This window comes from Octodon degus, unplaced genomic scaffold, assembly GCF_000260255.1.
Source record: "Octodon degus isolate 3935 unplaced genomic scaffold, OctDeg1.0 scaffold00032, whole genome shotgun sequence".
Lineage (NCBI taxonomy): Eukaryota > Metazoa > Chordata > Mammalia > Rodentia > Octodontidae > Octodon > Octodon degus.
This window is the reverse complement of record NW_004524608.1, coordinates 10,075,100-10,098,012: the sequence shown is the minus strand read 5'-3', so window position 1 is coordinate 10,098,012 and position 22,913 is coordinate 10,075,100. Positions and strand designations below refer to the sequence as shown.

The 22,913-nt window shown below is 36.7% G+C and overlaps 1 protein-coding gene across 1 annotated transcript in view; it reads right to left on the bottom strand.

The window, feature by feature from the left end:
* Kcnh7 (potassium voltage-gated channel subfamily H member 7) overlaps positions 1-20,574 on the bottom strand; it is a 470,420-nt gene extending 449,846 nt beyond the window's left edge. The window contains 2 exon segments of the mRNA XM_004629866.1: positions 18,609-18,839; positions 20,499-20,574. Coding sequence (XP_004629923.1) covers positions 18,609-18,839; positions 20,499-20,574 — 307 coding nt within the window.
* Between the last annotated feature and the right edge of the window lie 2,339 nt (positions 20,575-22,913).

The window sequence follows — 22,913 nt, the reverse complement described above, 5'->3', positions numbered from 1 at the left end:
AAACCAATAATAGGAGAAACTGACATCTGGGACTTCTGATGCTGTTCAAAGAACACCACACCACTTACACACAAAACATGGCAAAAATTTCCAACTTCAATCAAGTCATGAGAATTAATAAAAAAAATGCAGATTGACTATTCTACAAAACAACAAGACTATTCCTAAGAAGAGGGATAGTCTATCCCGAGGCAGAGTGGAATATGGCAGAAGGCAAACAGCAAAGGGCCAAGGGAGGGGCAGCAGCTGCAGCAGCCAGCAAGGCTCTCTCCCTTCCTTTTATTATTTGCAGATTACCCACCCCAGGGCAGGTGCAGCCCTCACACCCATAATCCCTGCTAATCACAAACTCTAGAAGCCCCCCATTGACTACATGAGGCTTTGGGGGTACCCTAGATTCAAACCATAACAACTTGTTAGTGAGCTATAGGTTATAGTGTTATCTCAATGTAAAATTTCATGAAGAATTAAGCTGTACTTACATAAATTAATTTTGATATTATTCACAGATAAAATATTAACGTATTTAAAGATGATGGGTCAGCATCCTTGCAAATAAATTCAAATGAATCCACAAAATACATGAGTGGATACAAAACACTGGGTATATGATATCAAAGTTGAGAGAATCAGCAAATGTGACAACTTGTGAACAATAGCAGAGTGTGACTGAAAGTCATAAGGGTATTCGATGTAATATTTCTGCAACCATTTATAGGTCTGAACCTTTTCCAAAATAGATTTAAATATAGTGATAATAGCAAATTAGCCACATGTATCATTTTTCTTGGATTTTCACAATAATCACAGCCATAATAACCAGTTACCATGTGAAAGATAGATGCAAATTTGGCTTATAAGCTACCAATGTTTTTTCTTTACAGTATGAAGGGCAGTTTCTCCCTATTACCGAGTTGAGGACAAATAAGGGTGATGGACAGAAGAAAATGACTCTCAAATCAAGAGTATCATGTACTGTTCCTTTCTGTGTCAAATATTTTACAAAGAATAAATTGCAAGTAAACCAGACTGAAAGTCTGTTTTTCATTTCCTTTTTCTGTTTTTGGCTTTGATTTTCTATCCTATGTCTTGCTTCATTAAAAGGAGAAACATTTTTTCAAATGAAAAGATAACCACTCACAATAATGTGGCTTCATCTCCCTACAGCGTATATATTCTGTAATGTGTTTATTCAAGCATCTCTTTAATACAGTGAACTTTATTTAGAAAATACCGAGTCAGAGAAGATCATAAATTAACAGAAAATCCAACAGATAAATGTGTGGAGGTTATAGCTTGTCAGACCTCTATTTACTTTGTTCACATTCTTTTGGTAATATTTCATCATGTGCAAGGACCTCAACCACCAGAAGTAATTTGTAAGAGAACGTTAGCTGAATCTAGAAGAAAAGCAAGAGATTTATAGCCATTATAATTTAGGAGATTTTGTTTTTCATTTTTAAATTATAACACTTCAAAACCTAAATTTGTTTATAAGTGAAATTTTCACAAAGGTGATTTCCTTTTTGTGTACATCAAATCCCCCAAAATATAAACAATATGAAGATACTAGCTGTGCCACTTTGACTTAACTTTCCTCTAAAAATATAGCATATTTTATGGTGCTAGGTGTTGAACCTAGGTCCTGTGTGCACTAGATCAGTCTTCCAGTGCTGGATTATATCCTGAGTACCAATTTCAATTTCTTATTTTCAGTTTCAGTATTTGTATTTCCTCTCAAAATTTGAAGATTTATTTTATGTGAAAATTTAGAACAATGCATTGATTTTTCATTGCAAACTCTGGATTAATTCATATTTTATTATTTCTATTAGAATGTCAATAACTTTCTTTTCATTTTCATTTTGTTTTATTTTATTTTATTTTTTGTGTATCTAGGGATATTAACTTTCTTTTTAAATGCTATCAGCTCCAACATTTCCATGGGTGCCCCTCTTACTTAATCCACATCTTTTAGATAAAAAAAAAATTCCACATACCATACAAGAATAACTTCATCATAGATTAAAATAGATTCACTTAAGTAACCAAGGCAAGATGAGAAACCAGAGAAAAGAAGACAGTGCATATGCTGCAAAGACAAAGAACATTGTGAAAGTCTAATACGTCTTCTAAAAAACTGTTGGCGTTAAACAGTAACTCAGTCTTTTTACTTCTAGTCCATTACTGCTTTCTCCTGACTCACAATGATTTGCAAAATGGCTAAGGGTAATGCCGTTTCTTAAGAACTATAAACATGGTATTTATAGAGTTATCCATTTGTAGTCTTATACCAAAGAGGTCAGCAGGTGCAATGCATTCTTTAAAGGGATTCAAAACATTTCTCTAGATATTAAGATAAGGCTTTTGTCTCCACAGTAAGCCTTTTAGCCATTGCAAGAAAGAGTGACAGTATGCATAAACTCATCTTCTTGGAAGATCTAAAAACTGTCAAGTTTAAATTATATAATGGTATATATATTTTGGAAAATCTGATATACCATGCCAGCCTAGTCATTATGTAATGTTCATACCTCCAATTTGTCTGAAACAATCCTGGACTTCTTCCTGTTCTCATGAAAAAATTCTTTACATCTAAATATTTTATTAAAAAGGCAGGTTTCAATTATTTCCATTTATTTGCTGTCCATAAAATTTATCTTAATTCTTATTAAGTCTTGGGTAGAGGAGGGGTGAGTGTAGCTTACATTTTACTTATTGTGTAAACTGAGAAACTTCTGCTTCCAAACACACTGCTTTGGAGAATAACATATTTAGAATTGGTTGTAATACAGCTCATAGGGAATTAGGCACTGAAACAACGTGCGCCCCCAGACTGCTGACATTTACATTTACACGGTGGCCACACTTAAAAATAAGTATCAGAATTTCAAAATAGGACAAGAATCAAATTAAATTATCAAGAATGTGATTGAGGCCACCATCTCCTCGGTGAAGTCCCTAGAATCTAACATTTTAAATTTTCAAGAAATGTTATCTACTTCCTCTCTTGCTTAATAATGTCAAAATTTGATTCACACATTTTTACTCAGCTATATATGTGGCTACAAATTTCCTTCTGAATGAAACAGTCAATAAGTATGCCAACATAATATAAATTTTAATCTTTATTTTTCGCATTAATTTTCTTTCCCTATTATCTCTTGACATATATTGCATTAACCAGGTACCAAGTATTGTAAGTGGTCTTATAGATATGATCACTTATACTACTGCAAAACCTGATGAGATAAATTTTATTGTAATCTTAGTCCATGTCACTGATGAAGAAATTGCAGATAGGATAGATAATTTGTGAAAGATCACATGACACAAGTAGTTTTAGTATCTGGACATAGACAGGATATACTATCCGATTCCACTGTCATGATCTGAGCCATTATGCCATGCCCCTCTTTATAATCCTTATCAAACAAGCACGAAAATGCATTCACTTTCTCTAAGAAATAACTCACAGATTAAATTCCATCTTAATTCAGAGTTTGTCATGTATTTTAACTACTGATTTGTTTGTAGAAATAACATGTTAAACTGCTGTTCCATAGAAGATGCTTTGGAAACAGAGATGAATTTAAATGATCTGTAAAATCCTTCATTTTTTAATACAATCACGGTATCACATCATTATAGTTTTCTAACTGCACATGAAAAACACGAGAATTTAGATTCTCGTTACTTCCAAAGAATATGATTGAGGTATCAAAACCCAGCTCACCTTCATGAAAACTAAATATTTTATTTAAATTTTAGTAGGAAGGAAGATTAGGAGCCTCCAAATTTCAAACATTTAAATGCTAAAGTATCCCCATTGCTCTGTCAAGATAGGCCTTGACTGCACAAATCGTGCTTTGCAGATGGCATGGCTCCCAGGGGAGGAAGGTGGGCTGCCGTCGGGCAGATGGCAGGGAGCACCGGCCTGGGAGGAGGACGGCGGTGCTCAGTGGGGGCAGCTCTAGGGCATCTGAACTGCTGCATCAAAGAAGTAGTAGCACTTCATCTTTCAATCTGCAAAATGGGAAGTGTAACTATCTGTCCTTTAGATATTGTAAAAATTGAAAGATAATGAAAATTTAAGAAGTGCATTTCAAGAAACCTTGAAATCAAGTGGTGATATTCTTCTTTTAAAATTTATTTAAATTTTTATTTATTTATGTATTTATGTGTTTATTTTGTATTTTTTAAGGGAAGGGTCTGCAGGGTGTTCAGGATCTCAATACTAAATAGAACTCATAGTGATCCACCTGATTTTTTCTTTTCTTTTCTTTTGTGCAGAACTGGGGATTAAACTCAAGCCCTTGTGCTTGCCAAGCAAGCGCTTATTCTACTGAGCTATCTCCCCAGTCCCACAAGTGGCAATGTTCAATCATACGTCCAATCTTACATAACTATATCTGTTAATCTGTGCAATAGATTTGACAATAAAAATACATAATATGTCAACCATTGTTAATCAGCTATTCTTGCTTTGAAAATCTGCAACATATGTATTATTGTATGTTACCCTGTTTCTGATTTTTGTTCTTGCTTCTGTTTCTACTTTCAAAATAAAACTAAACTAAATTTAAAAACAGAAGTGTACTGGTATAACTTTAGTGCTCAGTAAGTGAATTATTACTACTGAAAGTTCCCAAACCATATTCTAGTACTTAGCTTAGATTCAATTATCAAATCACACAAAATTTGCCAAAGATAAATTAACAAGCCCAATTTTAGACTCATTAACTAACTAGATATTAGTGTATTCACATGAATAGATAAATTGAAATCAAGAGGAACAAGTCTTTAGAAACAGACTTTTAACTTGATGAGTGATTAAGCAGTATCAGCACATCTAGAAGGTCATTAGTTTAATTCTGTATCACTGGGACGAGCAGGAAGAAGGTCTTTCTTGGCTACATCAGAATGTGATTAGTATTAAAAAGTTGTTCTCTGAATATATTATTCTTACAATTTTTTTTTGTTTTTGATATTGGGGTCTGAACCCAGGGCTTTATAAACGGTAGACAAGCACTCTAACACTGAGGTATAGCTCTAGCTTTTGGGGGGAGGGTCTTGGGGGAGACAATCTCTCTCAAAATTTCCTTGACTGGACTTGAACTGGAGATCCTCCCGCCTCAGTTTATTTAGTACATTTATGGTGCCACAACCAGCACTTGGGAATTTTTAATAGAGGATAGCATAAGTCAACTGGAATGAAAATAATACCTGGGATTTCTTTTGTTTGCCTTTTCCAGATACTCTAGCTCTTATTCAACTAAACAAGTTCGCATATCAGGCTTCATCTTCATTCTTTATATTTTACATATACATTACAAATAATTCTTCAAATGTTACAGAAGAAGTACTTGGGAAAATAATTTTGCCTATTGTTTTATCCCTGCCTAAAATTGTCATTTCTGTATAGAACTTATCTGTATCCTCCCACACTGAATATCTATATATCTATATCTATATTTATATCTATATCTGTATCTATATCTATATATATCTTACTGAGTAAAAATTTAGAGAATGCAATCAGTGTTGTTCACATTCTCAAAAAAGACAATAACTCATTGATATAAAGCTTTGTATAAAAGATATTCATCACTGAAATTATTGGCACATCACGAGGCCATAATTAAATAAAATGTTCTATAACACAAACTAACACACTGAAATAAATACATCCAGTATAATCAATGTTGATGGGGTATGAAATTTCAGCAGGACTCCTGCTATTCACTTTAGAAACATGAACTGCAAAGAAATTAGTCGTGCAATTTTAGAATGAGAAGCGAGTCGATGCCAGCTAATAGGGAAGTTGAAGTCATGCATCATTAGGGGCATTTTTGTGGAGTTCTTCATTCAGAGAGCAAATTCTGAGAGCTGCAGTCTGGGAATCCATAAATCCTACTGAGCCTTGGTTAAGTGACATTCATTATAAAGAACACCTGGAGGGAAGACCTAGAATTGAGTCACAGCTAGAAAGATCCGATTACCTGAGCTCTGCATGTCTTGGTTAAGGAAGGCAGTCTGAGAAGGGAATGATCTTCCCCTGCAGTGATTTCAATAGTATTCTATTGGGATATCGGAATAAAGTTAGTGGCTTATCTAATACAGTGTTGAGTTTCTACTGATTATGTATTTCTTCACGTATTGTATAAATTTGAGCCTTTTATAGTTTTTAAGTATGTTTTAGTCTTCTCCACGCTATTCTATCAGAAAATTCATTCTCTATGAATTTGCTGTCTTTGACTGTGATCATACTGCATCTGAACAGAAAGTACCGAATAGACACTCTTTGTACTACCCCTGGTTTCCATCAGAGTTCATATGTATTTAATGAGAAATATTGAAAACAATTTAAAATTCAACTGATTTCATACACAAGAGAAAAAGTTCATGGTATGCTAAAGTAAAATATTTAAATAAGAAGAAATTGGTATCAGTGGCCATAGTTGTGGCTTGGAACACTGCCAGAAAATCACTGCAGCAAAATCCAGACTGCGAAGAGTAGTTTGTGAGAGAGAGCTGGTGTGGATGGAGGCATCCCGGCCAGCTCCATCAGCTGCTGAAGAGCTTCTCATTCTCCCCAGGGATGAGAATCCTCAGTACTATTTTATTTAAAGAAGAAAATAAATTGACTTGCATATTTTCAATGTTTTGCAATAAAGATTTTTAGCTAAAATAAAGTTGAGTAATAATAAAGCACAATTTATATCAGGACAACCAAAATTGACAAGAATTCCAAGTTTTCTTATACACACAATATGTGCAATTAAGGACAATCTCTCTTGGAGTGTATAATTTGAGGAGAAGTACTGAAGATAGCTGTACTATTTTAAGGTACAATTTTAAAAATATGTACTTTTTAACTGGCATCTATATTTTAAGATGTATGTAGCACATTAAAACTAATTCATTTAGGTAACATAGATGTACATATCATAGTATGTTTACAATGATAAAAAGTTGGAAATGTTAAAAGTATTATTCATATAATACTTTTCTTTTCTTTTTTCCATAATTTTATTGAGAAACAAATAGCAATGAGACAGTTTCAAACCAAATTGGAAGGACAGTTTCAATAATTAACACATTGCATACATTCTTCCTAGTGGTTAATTGCTATACAAGATACGGACATGATATCCTATTTACAAATACCACTAGAACAAATCCCTCTATTCATTAAGAGAATGTAATTATATATCTATCCTAACCATTCTGAATACACAGATACAAAATGGACATTCATCTGTATCCCCTTTTCTGATTAAGTTCTGTTAATTGAATATTATAGGTGTGCAAACAGGAAAATATTCTAAAAGAGTCCTGTAGCCCCTAATAGTATTGGGTCTTCTGCTTGACTGGCAATGTCAGAAACTGTTGACCTGAGTCCCCTACAGCTCAACATAACAGCATGGCTTTACTTCTTATATTTGGTTTTTATACTTTTCTGCTGGATGGTTAAGACCAAGGTAAAGCAGGACCTGTGCAACACGAGTTGTAGCTTTTGGGTCTGGTAAGGTCAGTGAAATCCCCTCAGGATTTATCCTGAGATCCTGTACCTCAGATTGTAGAACCTTTGTCAGTGTCAGCCATGTGGGTGAGTCACGGTCATTGCTTGGCCAATGTGCTCTCTGTGAAAGCCTGAGAGAATGTTTTCTCTCCATGTGACTCTCCTTAGGCACACTCTACATCATTGATGACTTTCCTCTTTGGTCCCATAATCTCCTTGATCAGAAAATTTGGACACTACTGAGTTACATGACGTTACAGTACAAGTTCTCATATGTCCTGGGTCTTAATTGACCTTGGAAGGCTAGGGCCAAAATGTTGGCTTTCTTTGTGACCCTCCTTTTTCTCTAATTTTGGTCTGCAAACTTCAGTTGTTAACCATCCACATATAATACTTTTGTTAATGTACTAGTTCATTCCATGCAAGAGTTTATGAATATTAAACAAACCTACAGGCAGTCTATGTAATATATATATATATATATGTAATATTAAATATATATATGTAATATTAAATATATATATATATAATATTAAATATATATATATATATATATATATATAATCTTAAATGTATTTGTTTGTTTCAGGGTCTCACTGCATAGCTTGGACTTGTGGTGATCCTCCTGCTTTCAGCCTCCCCAGCACTGGGATTACAGGAACACACCACCACGCCTGAACTCTCGCTGGCTTAACTTGCCCTGGAGGAGGGACTGGCAATGTGTGTGGTGCTAGGGATGGAACCACGGTCCCTGCACTTGCCTGTTTGCCTAAGCAGGCTCTTTAGGCCATTGAGCTATCTTGCCAGCCCCTTTATGTAAAAATATTAATAACAATCAAAATGTAGGGAAGTCTAGCATAAATTTCTCTGCAAAGCAAGGGCCAGGGAAGTAGCTTACCATCATAAGGCAAGCACAAGTTCCTGAGTTCAATCCCTAGTACCATTAAAAAAAAAAGAAGAAGAAGATGAAGAAAACAAGCTATACATGGGCAGAGACATGACTGGGTTTCCTTGGTCTTTTAAAATTTTTTTCACACATAACAAAAATATCTGCATATGTGTATATTACTATATAAAAATTATAGATTGAGCACATGTCCTCCTTTTTACCACTGAAATCTCTTATTTCCAGGTTGCAGAGGCTTTTCCTTTTCTGTGCTTTCATGTCTTCTCCTTTTCAATTGTGGAGCTGAGTCACTATGACAGAGACACTGAAAGTAGAGACAGGAGTATCTCCTGAGGGAAGAAGTCCCGCACCAGGACACGACAGACGAAGGGTCTTCGGATGTCATACAGGCTCCACACTTTCAGTCTATGACTTGGGGTTTGAAAAAGAGAGTCCTCTGTGTTAGGAGATCAGTGTAAAGATGAGCTCAATTTCAGTGTGTGAAGAGGAATGAGAGAAGGGAGAGACATCAGAATAATTGCCAGGATTTTCTCACAGGGATTTGAGTAGATTCAGAAAGCCTGGAATGGCTTGCAAACTTGCTATGGTATTACAAGCAAATGCTTCCTTTTACTGACCTGTGAGTGCACCATCACAATCATCAGCAGATGGGGTGGGCATGAGAGAGCCATCCACGCGACTTTGTCATTCATGTTTCTCTTTCCAAAACAACCAGGCAGGTGATTAGTTATGTCTTTTTGGAAAGGTAAGTTATTACATACTAGGATAAAGAACTTTAAAATATGTAAACTATGTGGGAGTATATTGCTTCATCTCAATTAATACACATGATTAGCTGATTTTTAGGTTAATCTTTTCTAGCAAAATAATCAGCACAAAATGTTGGATGAATGAATGAATCAATAAATGAGATATTTTTCAGACACTCCGACTTACAAAACACTTCATCTTAAATATGTCTATTCCTAGCTGTTTTAAATCTTTTTTTTTTTTTACTGTTCTGTCACTTTCTCTGGTTTTTAATAAATGACTGAGAAAGTCATTGAAAAATACACATCACTGAGCAAAAGAGATGGAAACACATCGTGTGTAATGTCAAGAATGTCCAAGCAGAGACAAAAAAAAAAAAAAAAAAAGGAAAGTTAGGAAAGACATCCCAGAGAAGTTAGAGAAGACCTTAAAAAGACAGTGAGTTTGAAGCTGAGCAACAGTTGGCTGAAAGAGGGAGGTTTTGGAGAAGCATAGAGCGAGCTGCACTAAAGCTACAGAGAGCCTCGAATGGGTGAGGCAGAGATCCTAAGGGAGCTGAGCGGGGGCAGAAGGCAGACTCAAAGAGCTGGATACTGAGTTTGACATTTGGCCCAAATGAAAAACAGTAGAGGTGTTTTAGAGAAACACAGGCTTCCAAAACTAGCAAACTTACACTTGCCCTTTTAAGTACTGGTGGTGAATTTTTTCAAATCACATAATCCAGAAAAGAATTAAAACTTCGTTGTGAAAAGGAATGAGGAAAATTACACCTGTACAGCTCCCTGAAGCCAGATCACTTTACTGTGTGAATTTTCATCCCAACTTTCTAGAAAGGGCCCCTCAACAAAAAAGTATTCCAAATCCAACCTGAGTATGTAATTCAAAGCCAAGCCGAGATATTTTCAAAAACAAAACAAAGCTTCATTTACATTTATGCAAAGATTATAAGCATTGACTAGATATACTCACTTTACTGAAATTTGACATACTGCCAGAGATTAATTAAATTGATAAAGCTTGGTTGAAAATACAAAATGCTTATTGTGAATTATTGACTGATATAAAACTGACATAAAAAATTGAGGACTAGGAGAGGGAGATATAGGACATACAGTAAAGAGGATATACAGGGAAGATTTAAAAGCATATCCTTTGGAAGGAACATGATAGTTTTCAAATATAGAAAAATCTGGAGTGTGGACATCACATGCACCTTCTTCTGTGGCCTGAGCTCTTTATTTACTCCTTTGAACCTCATATTTACCAATCTTTACAATAGCATAATGTGGCAATGTCTACTCTCATATTTATCATAAAGATCTGATAAATCAATTTACATGAATCACCAGTCACAGAAATGGAATATAATAAACACTGGTGTCTTGGGAAATCTATTTTGGGTAGAAAGCCGTGCTCCATAAACTGGGGCCATTTGAAAAGCACATCCAACTGTACACAAAATAATTAAAATAATTAATGAACAACTGATTAGCATTTTTAAAAAATAGATGATACACATAAGATTTTTTAGAAAATACAAAAAATATTTAATATAACTAAGAATGATGTATAGAAGCCTAATTAAAATTATTAATTTGCTATCTGATGTTCTCATGATTTTTATCAAATTGATGTTCTTAATCAGCAAATATAAAACTTTAAGACCGAGATTTCAATATGTGGTCTTTTCTAACATAAATACTTTCCACACATAGATATATTACTTTAGTTTGTTCTGGACTTTGTCCTTCACTGGTTCTTTGAAAAATTAACTATAAACTGTCAATAATTTGATACTTTAATTTTTTGTCAGTTTGACTACCATCTTGGGTCATTAGCACAGATTTCACCCATGAACATAAAAGGATGTTCTGAGATTGGCTCTCAGTGGTCAGCATGAGAGGTGACAGACATTCAAAGTTTTCTTGAAACCATGAAGTTATCACATCTTGTTTTCACCCAGAGTTACAAACATGAAAGTATTAATATCCTATTAAAAATCGATAAGCAATACCAAGTAAAAACATTACTAATGATAACAGGGAAAGAAGAAAATAGGAAAAATAAAGTGATCAAAGTTCAGGTGAAAATGTATCTGCTCTAATAACAACATCTGACTAACCATTCTGTAAAAAAAATGCACATAAATAAAAATACTGTGGCCCAAGGAGGCTGGCATTCCCATGAGGCACAGCTTAGTTTGAGATCATCTATAAATTGAGTCAACCAGCCAGGCATGGTGGTACACACCTACAAACCAGGAAATGGGAGATTGAGACAGGAGGTTCACCATGTGTTCAGGGCCAGTCCGGGCTGCATAGTGAAACCCAACCTTGAAAGGAAGAAAGAAAAAGAAAGAAAGAAAGAAAGAAAGAAAGAAAGAAAGAAAGAAAGAAAGAAAGAAAGAAAGAAAGAAAAGAAAGGCAAGCAAGTCAAACAAGGAGAGACTAGACAAATTCCTTTTTTTTTACATCTGCCAATTATTACCATGAAGTAATATCCACAGCTGTTTTTTCACCAATTACCTGAGTAGAAAGTAGGGCAGGACATTTTGTGAAATAACAGAAACAGTCACTGAAGTTCATACGCAAGCAGACCTATTCTAACTGGAGAGAGGTCACAAGAGGCCGCTTGGCCATGACGGGTTGTGACAGAAGAGGCACTTCGCTTTTCTGAACTAGAACTGAAACTGAAATGAAGGTAAAAGAAGACGCTACAGGGAAATGGTCATTCATGACAGAGGAGCAGGGTACCCTTTTTCCTCATCAGCCACTTGGGACAAGTAGAAATGTGACCTTCATAACTGATCAAGGACAGGGCATATTTCTTCATTTTGGTGATTGATGGCTTACTATTACCTCTTAGCTACTTCCTAGTATTTCAGGACTGTTGCTACATGCAGAAAATACAAGAAGATGAAAACTTTTTCAGAGATGAAAAATATTCATTTGGTGATTTTAACTCACAATTATTTTATGTACGATAGAATATTATTTTATTCTTTCAGATTTTGCACTTTCATTATTGTATAATGCTGAGAGCAGGATTAAGAATTTTTGAGAAAACAAAATAATAAAATGATGCATTAGATACAAAATACCAACACTGTGTATTGTAGGTAGTTAGGAGAGTAACTGTTTCAAACCCTTCAATGAAATCAAGTAAGGAAAGGGCAAAAGAGATCTTCAGATTTGGCTATCAGGGACTTTTGGGAAACAGTTATGAATCCTAGCTGAGTGCAAGTGTGATACCGGCACAGCATGTGGTGTCAGGGATCGAACCCTGGTGCCTGCACTTGGCTGAGCAGGTGCTTAGTCCACTGAGCTATCTTGCCAGCCATACTTGTATAATTATTGTTATAAAGATGATTTGACATATTAGATTATTAAGCATAAAACAAAGGTCCTTTACTAAATTAAAGTGAAAAGTGTTCTAAAAGTATTATTTTAAATGTATTTTTTATTCTTACATGCTGCACCATATAATTATTCTAAAGAATACTTTAGAAGTGGTTTCTAAAAATAAGAAAACTAATACAAATATCTCATTTTATAACTCATTTACTTCCAGATATCTCAATTTCAATATGTTTCTTTTCATTCTTTAAGTAAGTATTAATTGTACAATCACTTGGTACCAGGAGCTCTTCCATAAAGTCTGGACAGGGAAATTAATAAGAGCTGATAGGATTTCTTTTTCTTAATGTGCTCAGAAAATAGAAACAATAATTGCCAAAGTACAAAACACATAGCATAGTCCAGATGTGATACTGGGGTCAGAACCAAGTGTGAAGGGACGCAGACAGCCATGCAAGGAAAGCATTGGAATGACTTCATAAGGAAGTCTTTGGTTTGTCTTTGCAGTGATACTGAGAGTCTGTGACAGGAGAAGCAGAGGGAAGGGAGCCCATTCAGAGGATTCCACATCACTTCGTATAGACAGAGCAGGACTTCTGGCGGGTGAGCAAAACATTGGGTGCATACAAGTGCACAGTTTTTTGAGGAACTCTGAGCTGTCAGGTATGATTGGAATAAGAGCTGAACAGTGATCCAAAATTGACAATATGCTCACCTAATTGTTATAGACTGAGCCTCTTATAGGCAAGAAACCATGCCAAGAAAAGACTATTTCTTTTATGGTTTGCAGTAAATTTATTTGGGCAAAAAGTAGCTATAATTCTCTAAATATTTTTCAGGAAAGTAGATTAAGGGATTTAGAAAGCATATTTGCTCAAGTTTATTTAGCTTTTGTCAGAGCTACGAATCTAATTTGGATCCTCTAAGGATGCCCTACTTAAAACACAAGCAAATGCGACTCCGAAGGCCACCAAGCAGCCTGCGAAAGAGTCTAGGACTTTATTTTGAGAGCTTTCATGAGTTGAAATAGGTTTTTAAAATCAAAAATTATTTTTTATTAAATAAAGTATTATGCCTAGATATGGCACAAATCCTTTGAGCATCAGTAAGGCAAAATCGTAAAGGCCTCAGGCTCTACCACTTAGAAATTATGCGTGATTCGACAAATTATTAAATCTCTCTGTCTCAAGGTTGTTTGCATAAATGGTGATAGGGAGAATATTTTATGGGACCACTGTACCATTAGTTAATACTTGAACTTCACTCACAGAGATTTCTGACTGCAATAAGTCATCAGTGTGATTTGTGTTTTGGTAAGGTCCAAGATGTCAAGATAGAGAATGGATTGGAGAACGACAGAAATGGAATAGTACAATACTTCAGAAGAAGGACTAAGTCTACTTTAGACAGAGTACTTGGTAGTGCTGGAGAAATAGGGGTAGCACTCTAAGCTATTAGACATTCAATGGCCACCTTGATTTAAGAAGGAAAGGAAAGGAAAAGTTACCCTAAGGTTTATTGCTTATATGCTAGATGAATGGTGATATCGCAATAGTTTGTATCCCGACTGCTACTGCCCTCTGCCACAGCTTTCCAAAGACTCTCCTGGTAGGCTGGCTGCCAGAAATTGATTCTGTGGCTATTTAAAGCACACCACAATAAACAAAAACCCTCACAGGCCAATAGAAGCAAATTTCTCCTACTAAACCTAGCCTGTGCTAGTAACCTTAAGTGACCCCATTCTCAAGCCTTTTTGCTATAATATTAATTAAAAAGTTATCTATTGTTCTGCATGGCAGAACACAACACTTCTTTTTGACATGAGGACTACTTCCAGGTATGGCATCAATGAGTGGTACAAAAATCTGATGAGCAGAATTCACTCCCATGTTTAGGATGGTTTGGCATCATTTGGGACATGATGAAATAGTCTTCACCTTGTGGGGAGAGGTGCTTACTTATTACAGATATTTTAACCAATGCATGCAATTGGTCAAGTATAACACACAGTACATGTAAGATAATGAAATTTAGGTACATTAAAGACATGAATGTATGATTATTGCTGTTATACTATTCTATTTAATAGAATATGATAAAGCATAGGCAGAGTTAAAATGACACTAAAACAAATCCTTGGGAACATACTCTCAAGAAAACTTTCTTATTGCTTGAATTACCCACACAAAAAATATGCTTCTATTCTTGTCTTAAAAGCCACCATCTGTATCCCTACTACATAATCCAAAAATTAGGAGAGCTGAATATATCATGTACCGTATATCTTATATAATGCTATTATAATAGTTATGTTTGCACTATTAAATTATGAAGCGCATTGCTTCTTTGACAAGTTATGCATACAAAAGTTGAAAAAGGGATATATTAGCAAGTTTATTTTAAAGTTGGAGAGTGAAGGAAAAGTGGTAATTAATCCTAAATGTTGGGGTTTTCCAATTCTATAACACAAATGTCCTGAAATTATCGGTTAGGTTGTACCATTCTCTGCATCTCTTGTGATTACTCTTCTAGTGCTTAATTTATGGAGAGGTGGCACTCCATATGGATCTTTCTCCTTCCTCTAAGAAGCAGCACTGTTAGACAGTACTTCCACTCACAGAGCTGGTAGTGTTATCAAATCGAGACCTCATCGGAGCTTAGCTGAATCAAATATTGCCTCTGGAACTCTGAAGATTTTTGTCTGGATATCACATAAGGATTCCCTTCAGACCTTTTTCATCCTTCACATCTTTAAAAGCAGCACAAAGAAAAGGAAAGTAGAAATATACATTTCTGCTTTTTTAACCACTTTGCCTTGCACTGCATCTAGAAGCATAGTAGCAAAAATAAAGGATGGCTTTGCCCTCTAAAAATAGTACATTTTGGGTAACGCTTTCCTTCTGAATGAAGACCTTTATTTCTCCTGGAGAAATTCACTTTGATTTTTCCAAGTGTTTAAAGCTGTTTGATAATTTATAGCCACACACCTACATATGTCTGAAAGGATTTAGTGCTTCAGGTAGCTACTTCTATTCCATGATGCACCTGAATGAGAAAAGCAATAAACTAAGGAATGGCCAACTATCTCCTTTTCTCCTTCCCTCCCCCACACCCTTCTCTACAAACTGAACTAGTTAATCACTGAAGAGTTTGCTATTTTTCAATCTCTATGCCTAAATAATTGTTCTTAAGGTGAATGTATTATGCAAATAAAATATATGCCCATCCTTATATAAGCCTTGGTATAATTATAGTTTTGTATCATTAGAGTTGTATGTCAAAAGATTTATAGCTTCATCACCTCAAGCAATATTTCACAGCTGCCAAGAATGATTTATGCAATAATGACTTAAACTGTAAAATAGAATCCTCAAAGGAAGGGCTGTCAACTACTCCTCCTGCAAATAAGTAGGTTTTTAAAAATTGATATTCTGGTAAACAGTAAGTGCAGTTGTAGCCAGCATAGTCATCAAAAGAATGGTACGAAGAGTTGCTTCCCAGTGGATCAAGCAGCTCATAGTACACTGCATCAGTGTGGACTCTGCATAGGTCTCAGGTTTAAACTGCTAATAAAGTCTCTGAGAACGCTGGGAAACAGGCATTCAGAAATAATGGTTTACTTGCATTATTGTTACTCAATTATGAATCAATGGGGAAAGTACAAACAGAATACCTCAGCTCTCTGTCAATTTGCTATCTTGTGATCATTCAGTGTTTTTTTTCTTTAGATTCATGGGAAATTCTGAATTAAGAATAAGGAAGCATTTAGCAGTAAGTTGGGACTATTTGACCAATAAAAATGACTTTTCCTCTCCTGCTTTTTTTTTAAAGAGTGGTTGGCAAGACAATCAAAGCATTAGAACTTCATAAACTCTGTCTGATTTCACAGTTGCCATGTGAATGAAATCAATATGCTCTGAAGATTCTGTTCAAGGTTGCATCAAAGACAAGATTATCACATTCAAATCAAATAAGCATGACTGTATCTTTACAATCTAAAAAGGTCATTCAAATTAATCATTGTTTTACTTTGGAAAACCATGAAAAGCTTGAGTCATGTATCTTATGTCAGTTACAGCTAGGTGGCTGACATTTACTTATTTATTAATACTAAAACTCCTTTAAGACTGAGTCTCCTCTGCAAAAAATCAACAGAAACAAAAGTGTCAAAAAGGCGAGAATTTCTCTACCTAAAAAAGCCCCCAAATACAGACTTTTTGAGTGAATTTAATTTATATGACCAAGCAAATCACTCAGATATATTTTTACATTAATCAACATACTACTTCTTTGTAGAAGTTTTTACAATCATCCCTGAGTTTCCACGAGAAATTGGTTCTTTAAGGTGTTTTGAGAACTTTCCATAAGTCACATTGTATGAAGTAACTACGGTTCAAAGCATCACCATTTCAGTTACAGTATAGAGAATCATTTTACCCAAAAACACTATGATAAACATATTTCGCATCTAAGAGATTGGGGCATACCAGATTTATTCTATAATTAAATTCTGAAATAACCCAGAAGGCATAGTGACTAAAGATGGATCAACGTCCTGCAGAGCCACAATGTAGACTATGTCAACATCATAATAAGCACTCAGCTGGAGAATACTGTCAGAAGTTCCAGTGATTGCATGAGTGTAGTTTCTTGGCTTCAAATATATGAAAGAGATGAGTTGTCTTTGGATAGCAGAAACCTCAGTCCAATACATGTTTTCAGGACCATAAAATAATTAGTCTTTTTTTTTAGTATGCCAACACTACTGAGTGAAAATTGAAATAGAATGGGACCAACTTGCAAAACAACTTCTATACCGTTTAATATTCATATAATTGCTTTTCCCAGATTAACACCATGTTACACAAACTTTTTATTCCCATAAGATTTCATTGCACATATCCGCTCCCATTCATGGCACAAAATATCCAATAATGAATGGTTATACATTTCCTATCACGAAAAATTAAATTGTAAGAGAATATATGGACATCAGTCTTTTTCTCTGCTATTTTTTTTCTGTAATTTGCTAAATGATGAGCTGTTATCATACTTAGGCTTTAGCACATTACATGTTTACCAGAAACTTAGTTTTCTAAAAGTTGAACAGATACTTCTCTACCTTTTTAATTTCTGTAAATGAAAGAGAGAAAAAATGGATGACAATGTAAAATTGAGAAAATTGGATACCATGCATAAGATTATGAAATTATTTTGCCTTTAAGTCCTAAGTTGTTAAATGTCATCAATTGTGCACATGTAAGGATATATATGAATGTAAAGTATGCACAACTGAAAATTGGCACATACGAATGTGGCCACACATATAAATAAATAGAAATATATATCAATTTCATGCCATGTCACAAATGCTTGAAAGAAGGAGGCATGTCCTTGAAGTTGAGGTGTGACCTTAAGTTTGTAGCGTCAGTGTGCTGCGGGTACAAAAGTGCCATAACTTCACAGAGTTATAATTCCTTTTCCACACTTCTTAATTTAAGGAAATCCTTGAACCCATGAATGTTAGACTTTATCCAGGTTAACTGGGTCAGTTTTAGAAGTTCATATATGTCATCCCCAATTTTGTGTTAAAATGAGCAGAGGAAATAAGAGGTATTGCCTACTCAAATCTAAAGTACCAACCAACACTTGTAAAGTTGAAAATGTTATTTTTAGAGTTTTCAGTTCAACAAGGCTTTTCCACGTATTTTCTGGTTCAAGCAAATTAAATTCTCTTCCTCTCCAACCAAATATATATCAATTTAGGCAGTACATTATTGATAGTTTTATTATACCTTAGTGAAAGGAATGTGCAGACTAATTTGTGGCATTTCATCCTTAGCAGTACTAAACTGCTACACTTTGCAAAGTTCAAACAGAGTACCCTTATTCAAAGGAGACAATTTTTTTTCTAGTCGACTAATGAGAATGTCCATATTTCCTGGATAATAAAACACTACCAGCAAGTCTGTTTCTACCCTTTGGGGTTTCTCTGCATAAAAACTTTTAGTAACCAAAATTTATTTTCAATGAAATAAAAAACAAAGTATCCTAAGTTCATAAACTTTACCATTTTTGTGATAGTAGGTGACTTCCACTTTCCTTTCCTCTGACCCCAGCAATGCCTGGGCAATTTGGGCAATATCATGCCTCTTGGTCTCAGGCCCATGGAGAAAGTCGCAGGTGCACGGCTTTTGCATGACGTCTGGCCTGGAGAAACCAGTCATCTCACAGAATCCATCATTGCAGTAGATGATGGCACAGTTCTGCACTCTGGCATTTGCAATGATAAATTTTTTATCTGTAATAAGAAGATGAGAAGGCACCTTTTAAAGCTTCCATAAGACCCTTATAAAAACGGAATCAACTTATTGTATAATATAAGGCCTGAAATGCAAGTGCTTAAACAAAATGCAAATTTCCCAGATCTTTTCACACACCAAAAAGAAACTACATGGGAAAACTACCCCATAAACTTTAAATGTGAGGTTAACAGTACAACGGAACATAAGATATTAAGAAAGTATTATTCAAAGCAAGAATAGAATTTTCCAAACACTTTACTTTTCAAGTGCTATAACTTCCAGGGGGCCTAATAAGCATTCATATAAACATCTGGCCTATTGGTATCTCTAAGAAGGTACTAGAAGAGCAAAAGAGATACAAATTTTTCTAAGCCAAAATAGTGAAACATCCTATAACTGTCAAATTTTTCACTTTCCACTGTTACTCTTTGAATGCAACTTTCACAAAGTATTTTTGTTGCATTTGGCTTTTCTCTATCCTTTTAAAGTATACTATACATCATATCTTTTTAAGACAAGTTTAACAAGGAAACCATTTGACATTTATTAGTATTTCAATAATGCGAAGAATCATTCACCTTTTCAAAAACTACATTAAAAAAGCAAAAAAATGTATACACCTGCACAGTGTCATGTTAGCATCTTTTTACACTGAAAGAACCTTGAATTTCTATGCACTAGTAGAATTTTTAATACAAAATGTCTTCATTTTAATGAGACTGTATTTACTATTTCCAAATTGAACACGAAACAAGAAATACACATTTTTCAAGTAAAGTATGAGATCCTCAGCTTACTGAATGTGGTGCTAACAAAGTGCGAAGTATACAATATAGACATGTAGCAACGTAGATTAAACAGAACAATATAAATGACCAATGCAGGATTTTAATTTCCTCCATTTGTATGAAATAAATTTTGATAGTTCACATGACTATGTTACATTTGAGACATCTCGTCTCTGTAGGATTTACTTATTTCAAACCACTTTTTAAAATTCTAGATGGGAAATTTAAGGAGACAAGAAGAGCACAAAAACAATCTTGAATAATGAGCTGTGTTCATGAGAAGTCCGCTCAGATGAGACAATGCTTTCCCAGATGATCTGGTGTGGCGTACATTTGCACTGATTCAACGCAAAGTTTAGCGTGCATAAGCTACAGCAGGTAGGCATCTCTGTTGTTTCAGAGCCCTGCAGCTTACCAACCTAAAATATAGTTGGCAAAGCCACTTACATCACTACTCCATTTACATTCTTTTGTTCCAATACCATGTTTTGCTCTGCTCTTGACTTTTAAAAGTGTGCAATGAAGCAGGCTCAAAATATAAACCCAGGTTATACCAGCACGTTCCCTTTAAGATAGTAGAATAGTAGGGCATTAAGTAGCAAGGCAGATAATGGGGCAGAAGGAGGGAAGGATCAAATTGCTTTGGATAATGGAGACCATAATTTAAAATGTAAATCAAAATTAATGAGAGAGAGAGAGAGAGAGAGAGAGAGAGAGAGAGAGAAGAGAAGAGAAGAGAGAGCCTCCAGGCTGGGTCTCACAGCCTCGGAACTTGACAGCGCCCGGAGTTGCCGATCTCCCCAGCTAATCACCGTGCACTATCAGAGCGGAAAGCGAGGGAGAGAGAAGGAGAAGAGATGAACTTACTTTGCCCTTCAAATTTCCGTATGATGGTCCCCAAAAACGTGTTTTGTGGTGCCACATGCCCCCTGCGAACAGGCATGTTGACCGGGTCTTCCGAGGAGCGCTGCTCCCGAGTTCTCCCGGGATCTCCGCGCCGCTAGAGCCCGGGCCGGCGCGCCAGCCGCTCTCGGGGGCCGAGCATCCTCTCTGGAAGCCGGGAGCCGCTTCCCATTAGCACCACTTCCAGAAGCCGCGCTCCCGCCGGAGTCCAGTCCGGTCCCACACCTTCGGAGGGGCCTCCTCCGGACTGCCGCGGGTGAGAGCTTTGGGGGTGGGGAGCGCGAAGGAGGCGGGGTGAGGGGAGGTGGCGGGGGAGGGACGAGGGAGGGAGCGCTGGGCTGCGGGTGGGGTGGGAGGGGGCCGGGAGTCACAAGGGCAATTGATCTGTTTCTCTTCTCCCAAACAGCGCCAATTTCCCAGTGCAAATGGGCTTAACCCGGCTGTTACCCAGAGCCCAGAGGACGGCTGGTGGGAAAGGGGAGGGAGTGGAAGACTTGTGCGGCTTTTGCAGGAAGGGGAAAAAGAGAAGGCTAGGGTGGGGGGTTGACGTTTCTATCCCCGCCCTCTCCCCTACACACACACACACACACACACACACACACACACACACACCCTTTATCCTGAGAGCTTGGGTGCTGCCACAGCTCGGATTACTCAAGCATGCTTTAACGAAAGCCGGCCAAGAAATCTTCAAAACTCAGTGACAAACAGCTACACTGGGAAGGTGATCTCTACGGCCACCAGCCACAGGGCTCCATCCCTGAGCTCCTCACGCTGCACCAACTACAGCAAACACCCTTAGCTGCAAAGAAAAGCGAGGTGGGAAGATAGCCCCTCAAGGGGGAATATCGCTCTGCTGTATAAGAACTCGGCAGGCAGGGGACTGAGGAAGAGGCACTTAAGGATGCATTTTAGCTTCGGGGTGCAGCCCGGGCCTCTGAGCTCCTCAGGGGTGGACACCGAAGCCCCGGGCCGGAACTGGCACGCGGGTCCCTGCCCAGCGCATAGGCGCGCCAGGGAAGCCCCGAAGGCTGCCTGCGCCGCGGAGCATGCCCAGTTTCATTGCCTCAGTCGCCGAGGAGTTGCAAGGTGGTGGGGTGATTGGGTCTCTGGGTGCCAAAGACTGCAAGAAAGATGGGAGAGCGACCGGTGCGAAACAAGGACGGAGTTTGAAAAGGGCGAGGCTGGGTACCAGGGGACGGAACAAAAGGTGGGTGGGGCTAAGAGTTAGCAGCCCGGCGTGACCTCCACGCCATTCCTTCCCTGAACACACTAGCAGCACCGTTCTGTTCTCCTCCATTCGGAAGTATCCTCTCCAACAGAAGAGGAAACGGTTCAAAGGGCACAATAGAGAGTCCTGTCCCTTCAGGTTTGTCACAGAATGTCAACGCGGGCTTCCTTTGGTATACTAACATTTCCGTCCAAATAGTCGTGGAGACTTGGGATGTACCCTGTGACAACCTCTGCTATGTTTCTGGTGTTTCCTTAGGTTTTCTCAAACTTCAGTTTTTTGTATTTCATGTTGCCACTTCCTTTAATTCAATAGCCTACCCACATCCCTCCCTCAGAATATAAAACGACATGTTTCACCAATGTACAGCTTTGTTTGCTCCCCCTTTTCTTTACAAAGTAGTTCATTCTGTCTTGTTGCTTGTTCCCTACAGCTAGGCATGTTAAGTCTTCAATTCCTCTTCCCGGGGCTGAAGAGCTATCCACGGTGCTGACTTTGACACGACTATTAGCAACGACTCTCTGCCTTCAACCAACCACAGACAATAGAACTATAAACGCAGGCAAATGGCCCTCTATATCCACATAAACCAGTGTTATTCACCAAATACCCACAAAACACAGAACAATGTGTTCGTCCCATTTCTAAAATCATGTTTTCTAACTAAACCCAAACTCCCCTCCCCCAAAGTACATCAAGTTTTCCAGAGGAAACTGGACTAACTGGATTGTCATTAAGCTGTGTTGTATAAATTTTCATTGTAAGTGAGCTCTGAAAGCATAATAGTACAACAGTAAGTTATAGAAAAGTCATGTGGCTAATAATTACATTCGGTGACATGTAAAGAGTGAATAAACATTTGAAGGAAATAATGAAGCTCAAATATATTTTGAAATGCAAAATCATATGTCTTATCACAAGATGAACTGATAAGCACTTATTGATTAAATTACATTTTTATTTATAAGTCTGATACTTTTACAGCCTATTGAGGCTGGAAAAGTCTGGGATTCTATTTTCTGTCTTTAAGAGTGGAAGTGGATTCCTACTACCTGATGTATTATTTTCCTACAACTTTCAGAGTGGTCTTTTTCTGCACTGGTTAACAAATCACATGCTCATTTGTGTTCTATTGTCTGTGTTACATA